Source organism: Zasmidium cellare (genome assembly GCF_010093935.1).
Source record: "Zasmidium cellare ATCC 36951 unplaced genomic scaffold M409scaffold_57, whole genome shotgun sequence".
Taxonomy (NCBI): domain Eukaryota; kingdom Fungi; phylum Ascomycota; class Dothideomycetes; order Mycosphaerellales; family Mycosphaerellaceae; genus Zasmidium; species Zasmidium cellare.
This window is the reverse complement of record NW_022987001.1, coordinates 164853-170270: the sequence shown is the minus strand read 5'-3', so window position 1 is coordinate 170270 and position 5418 is coordinate 164853. Positions and strand designations below refer to the sequence as shown.

Genomic DNA, 5418 nt, shown 5'->3' with positions numbered 1-5418 from the left:
TACGATATTTTATAGATAAAGCTCTCCTTTAAAAGAGCTATTAAATTAACCTCTTTTAAGTAGTTCGATAGGTAGTATATACTTAGAATAAGCTACTTATAACGACTATTAGAGCCTACTTCTATTACTTAATATACTTAGAGTAGTATAAAGCCTACTACCTAGGCCTACTAGGTTTAATAAAGTAGCTAAGCTTATAAAGCGACTAGAGTAGGCTAAGGTTATTAAGTAGGCTATAGATATTAGCCTCTTTATTAACCTACCTAACGAGTAAGTACTTAATAAAAGAGTTAATAATATAGTTAAGTTTATTACTTAGTAGTATTAGACTAAAGAGCCTAAAGATTAATAAAAGTAAAAGTAAGAAGTACCTAAGGTTACTATTTAAGATACTCTTACTACTTTTAAAAGGCTATTTCTATATAAATAATAATAAGAGGAAAGTAGTATAGATCTTATTACTACTCTTAGCCGGTATAAGCTAGTCTTACGAGGTCGTCGACTCTATAGTACGAGACAGACTATATTATCTTTATATTTTAATACTATCTAATATATATTACGTACTACTGTCTATAGCGATACCCTCTATATAACGATAACCTACTCTTACATTGACCTTATCGTTATAGCCAGGGATTGCTGTACTGCGAGTATAATTCTATCAAGTGGCTGGAGGATCTATGGCAAATGCATGATCTCAGCATTGCGATGGAGATCCTGGTCCGAGAGGTCTGCGGTGGAAGCTGCCTTATTTGACGACAACACGCCAGCGAATTTCGAATACCTGCAACTGCCGAAGAACAGTCTTTCCGGTGCGTAAAGAGTCGATATTGTTGGTTAAGAAGTTGAACAGGAGGTGAGGTGTGGTCGTTTTGTTAACCAAATCCGGCTTGATGTCATTGGCTCTTGGCAAGAAAACAACATTCGACGGACACTTCACTCCCCCTTTCACTTTTTCTCAATCCAATGCAAGAATGAAACCAACAATGGGCGTCTGGTAATCCTCGAGTCCTCTCCATGCACGTAGCATGCCTCCCTCGCACTATGCGCCGCCCTCGATGACGCAGAACGGCGCCCCAGCAGCCCAACTTCGTCCTCCACGCGACTCCCTCGAACTGGCCAGCCTCGCCAGCTCCAACGACAACGATGCCCGCGACTCCCTAGACTCGTCCGTCTCCGGCGTGCCCTCGTCGAGGAAACTCTCCTTCAGCGACCCGGCTCCGAGCCGCCCGACGCGTGGTGGAAGGTCTTACTCGGTCTCCAGTGCATTCGACTTCAACAGCTCCCTCTTCCCTCTCTCCTCCTCTGGCCCCGGATATACCTCCTTGGGCACGCCAGGCACTCCCAACTTCGATTCAGGTGCTCAGAGCTTGGAACGGAACAAGAGCTTGACATATCTGAATGGGCTGTCGCTGGTCGTGGGTTTGATCATTGGCAGCGGCATCTTCTCTTCCCCCGCCAGCGTCAACAGCAATGCAGGCTCTCCAGGTGCGGCGTTGATCGTATGGATTGTGTCAGGAATGCTGGCATGGACAGGTGCTGCAAGCTACGCAGAACTGGGTGGTGCTATACCCCTTAATGGCGGCGCACAAGTCTACCTCTCAAAGATCTTCGGACAATGGGCTGGCTTCCTTTTCACCTGGTGCACCGTTGTGGTACTGAAGCCAGGTTCTGCCGCCATCATAGCCATCATATTTGGAGAATACCTGGTCCGGGCTGTTATTGGAGCTGATGCGGTGGACGCCAGCCCGTGGATCAACAAAGGCGTGGCCCTGCTTGGATTGATTGCCGTCACAGCCCTCAACTGTGTCTCGACGAAGCTCGGCACACGCAGCGCCGACGTGTTCATGTTCTTCAAATTCGCAGCCCTACTAGCCATCACCATCGCCGGAATCATCGTGGCCATCACTGGGGCGGCATACAACAAGGAAGCTCTGTCTACAGCTTGGAAAACCACCAACTGGTTCGAAGGCACGTCCATGTCATCTTCCCAGTGGGCTGTGGCTTTGTATGCTGGTCTATGGGCGTACGATGGATGGGACAACACGAACTTCGTTGTCGGAGAGATGAAAAACCCCAGCCGCGACCTGCCCAAAGTCATTCACACGGCACTACCCGTCGTGATCGTCGCCTATATCCTGGCGAACCTGTCCTACTTCTTCGTCTTGCCGCCAGAGACCATCAACACCTCAAACACCGTCGCAGTCGCGTTTGGCAGCATCGTTCTCGGACCCATCGGCTCGCTTCTTCTAGCTCTCGCTGTGTCAGGATCTTGCTTTGGTGGTCTGAACGCTACCACTTTCACGGCCGGTCGCCTTGTCTACAGCGCGGGCAAAGAAGGGTACCTGCCAGAGATCTTTGGTACGGTCGGCTTTTCAGACTCATCACAACGCATGCGACTACCTCGGCGAGGCCAGAAAGCTAGACGATTTGCAGGCTTCATCGCCGACGAGCAAGGCTTCTTCTACACGCCAATCTACGCCATGGCATTGAACGCTGCACTCACAACCATATACATCATCATTGGAGACTTTACGACTTTGACGACGTTTTACGGCGTCGCCTCGTACTTGTTTTACTTCGCGCCAGTGGTGGGGCTGATCGTATTGAGAGTGAAAGAGCCCGAGCTGGAGCGACCGTACAAGTGTTGGCTTATCACGCCAATCATCTTCTGCTGCGTCAGTCTTTTCTTACTGAGCAGGGCAATATTCGCGAAGCCATTCCAAGCGTTGATCGTGTTCGCCTTCATCGCCGTGGGCTTCCCGTTGTTTTGGTGGCGAGTTGGGAGCCGAGGACGAAGCGGAAGAAAGAGCGAGCAGGGCGAAGGGTGGTGGAAGTTTTGGAAGAGATGGGGCAGGCGGTAGAAGTCATGTACACAGAACGTGAAATGCATTGTTTATCGCTCATCTCATCCCTTCTGACTTCTGTCCGCGGGGAGAGCCCGACAACTTGCGGATATCGGCATGACCAGATCCAACCACAGAATCGTGCGGTACTGGAGACCCTTTACGCCTGAAAACAACGCACCAAGGTCGTGGCTGTGTAAATCCAGCCGCACAGCCCGAGGAGATGGCAAGGCCAAGAAAGAGGCCGCCTTGACGCTTCAGCTGACGGGATGATGCCTATGCCTCACTTTCAAGCAACAACTCATTCGTGAGGGATAATTAACTGGGTCCATCATGGGTCACGATGACAAACTTCCAGCTTATGCGGACACCGTGGGTCGAAAGGAGCCTTCCGCCCAGTCTCCAGACGAGGACGAGACTCACACCGTCTGGCTCACCTTCACTGGCGATTGTACCAATTCCAGCCCAACGACGATTCTTCTCCCATCCAGCAGCACGTTCTTCGACTTTCAAGCCAAAATCAAACAACGCTATCTCGAAACGCGCTCCATCGCGGCCGACAGAATCGCATTCATCTGGTCCACCTTCCTTGTCGAGACGGGCTCTTCAGTCTCCGACACCGACAGCAGACGTGACGCTGCGAATGGAATTTATCTTGACGAACACAATTGGGACGCCTTGAAGCCGACCATCCTCACCATCCCACGTCCAGAGTCGTCCTCCGAACGGTTGCAGAAGAAGAAACTTCACAAGCTTGGCGATGTGTCTTCCTTCTCTGAATGCACCACCTCGAGGCTGATTGTGACGTTCTGTGACATCGACTGGACGGAGACTCGGCGAGCGGCGAAGAATCCAGAGATGCTGGAGCGACAGCAGAAGGCGCATGAGCGTAATGAGAGGGCGTATTTGTTGCAGGGGAGACATTTGCCGCCGCCGAGGATGTCGACTTGTGTTCTGATGTGATCTATACCGGCCATCGCAAGGCACATCGAGCAATAGCTTGTAGACAAGCCTTTTAGTAAAAGGATTATGATTCGTTCGATTCCATGGCAATTAACGTCTATGCTCGTTGTCGATGGCATTACCTTATTCCAACTATCTAGTGCGAGCAATCTCAATCGAACGTGCTGCCAGCAACATAGCTCGGGAGAAGTTGGTGGTAACAGTAAGAAGGCTGCATCTCTACCAACCATGCACTGATACCAGACTGGCATCGTGACGGCGCAGGGTACACTAACAAGGTCTCGATCGATAGTCGTCAATGATCAAGCTGAAAGTAGACAAACGCAGACGAAGCTTGACTATGCGCCGTCGACGGATAAGTCTTGGTTGGAGATATCTCTATGTAATATATGAACAACGATCAACTCGCCATTACACCACGGCACATGGCATCATGGCCAAGGAACAAGGATGAAGGACATCCTTCTGCAAGGCTTAAAATGCTGCGATTCATGGCACCAGACTTCGACGGTCTCAGCGCCAGCGCGTACTTCCGCTAGACAGCGGATAGCTGGAGCAAATAGCGAGTGAAACCAGGACCAAGAATAGGTAAGAAGGAGAAAAGGGTAGTGGTGAGGACCCGGGCTACCGGCGCGCCCGGCGCATGGTTGACTATAGTAGGTCAGCGAAGAGGAGGGAGCAGGGGTGGCGTGCTGTATGGTTTGGTGTTGGCGTGAGATGGAGGAGAAGTACGGTAACCGAAACCCGGAATGGATGGCCGGGCGGCTGGGGTGTGTTCCTGCTTCCTTTGCCCTTAGGTCTTTTTCGGTAGTAAGCGTATCTCAAGTACAGCAATCCCTGGCTATAACGATCCTCTTCATAACGATACCCTCTATATAACGATAGCGCACCCTTGTATTAACTCTTTCCTCACTTTAAGTTATCCTATACTACCTATAATAATATCGTTATTAGCTACTATATATATCGCTATCGAGAGGTTATTTTAGCTAACTTACGAAGCCCCTTTATAGACTATTTACTATAGCCGAACCGCTTTTAAAACGTCGTCGCCTTATAATATTAGACTCTTAGAGAAGCGCTCTCCGCTAATACTATTAAGAGTATTAGGAATTAAAGTATTTAGAGCTAGCTAAGTAGTTTAAAAAGTAGTAAAATAGGCCTATCGGGTAGGCTTTAATATTAATAATCCTCTTAAGTAAATATAGCTACGTAGATAACCTTAGAATACGACGTTCTAAGTAAAATATAAAGAGGTATACCCTAGTAGAGTATCTAGTACTTAAAGAAGCGCTATTTTAAGTCTAGTAGTAGTAGTAGAGAAGTAATACCTCTATTTATAGCTAGATACTAAAGGAGGCTACCTACTATCTATAGTTATAGATACCGTAGCTTACTTATTAATAAGAGCCTATATAGTTAAATAGATAGCTAGAAGGCTTCTAAAAGCGTTACTAGCTACGCTCTCGTTATAGGTACGGTAAAGCTACTTCTATACTTAAAGGAGCTAATAAAGTAATAGAGTAAATACGCTTTATTATTACTCGTTATCCTCTTATACGAGATATATATAATATAGACGAATCTAGGCTATTCTAGAAGGTAA

At 48.1% G+C, this 5418-nt stretch overlaps 2 protein-coding genes across 2 annotated transcripts; both read left to right on the top strand.

Annotated features, from left to right (window-relative positions):
- Positions 1-1031: 1031 nt before the first annotated feature.
- Positions 1032-2867, top strand: M409DRAFT_29962 (uncharacterized protein; the record flags this gene model as incomplete). The annotated part of the gene is made up of 1 exon (XM_033809697.1): positions 1032-2867. One exon carries the CDS (start codon positions 1032-1034, stop codon positions 2865-2867), a length of 1836 nt encoding a protein of 611 aa, XP_033660532.1.
- Positions 2868-3182: 315 nt separating this feature from the next.
- On the top strand, positions 3183-3812 carry M409DRAFT_60707 (uncharacterized protein; the record flags this gene model as incomplete). Its single annotated transcript, XM_033814556.1, has 1 exon — positions 3183-3812. One exon carries the CDS (start codon positions 3183-3185, stop codon positions 3810-3812), a length of 630 nt encoding a protein of 209 aa, XP_033660531.1.
- Positions 3813-5418: the final 1606 nt, after the last annotated feature.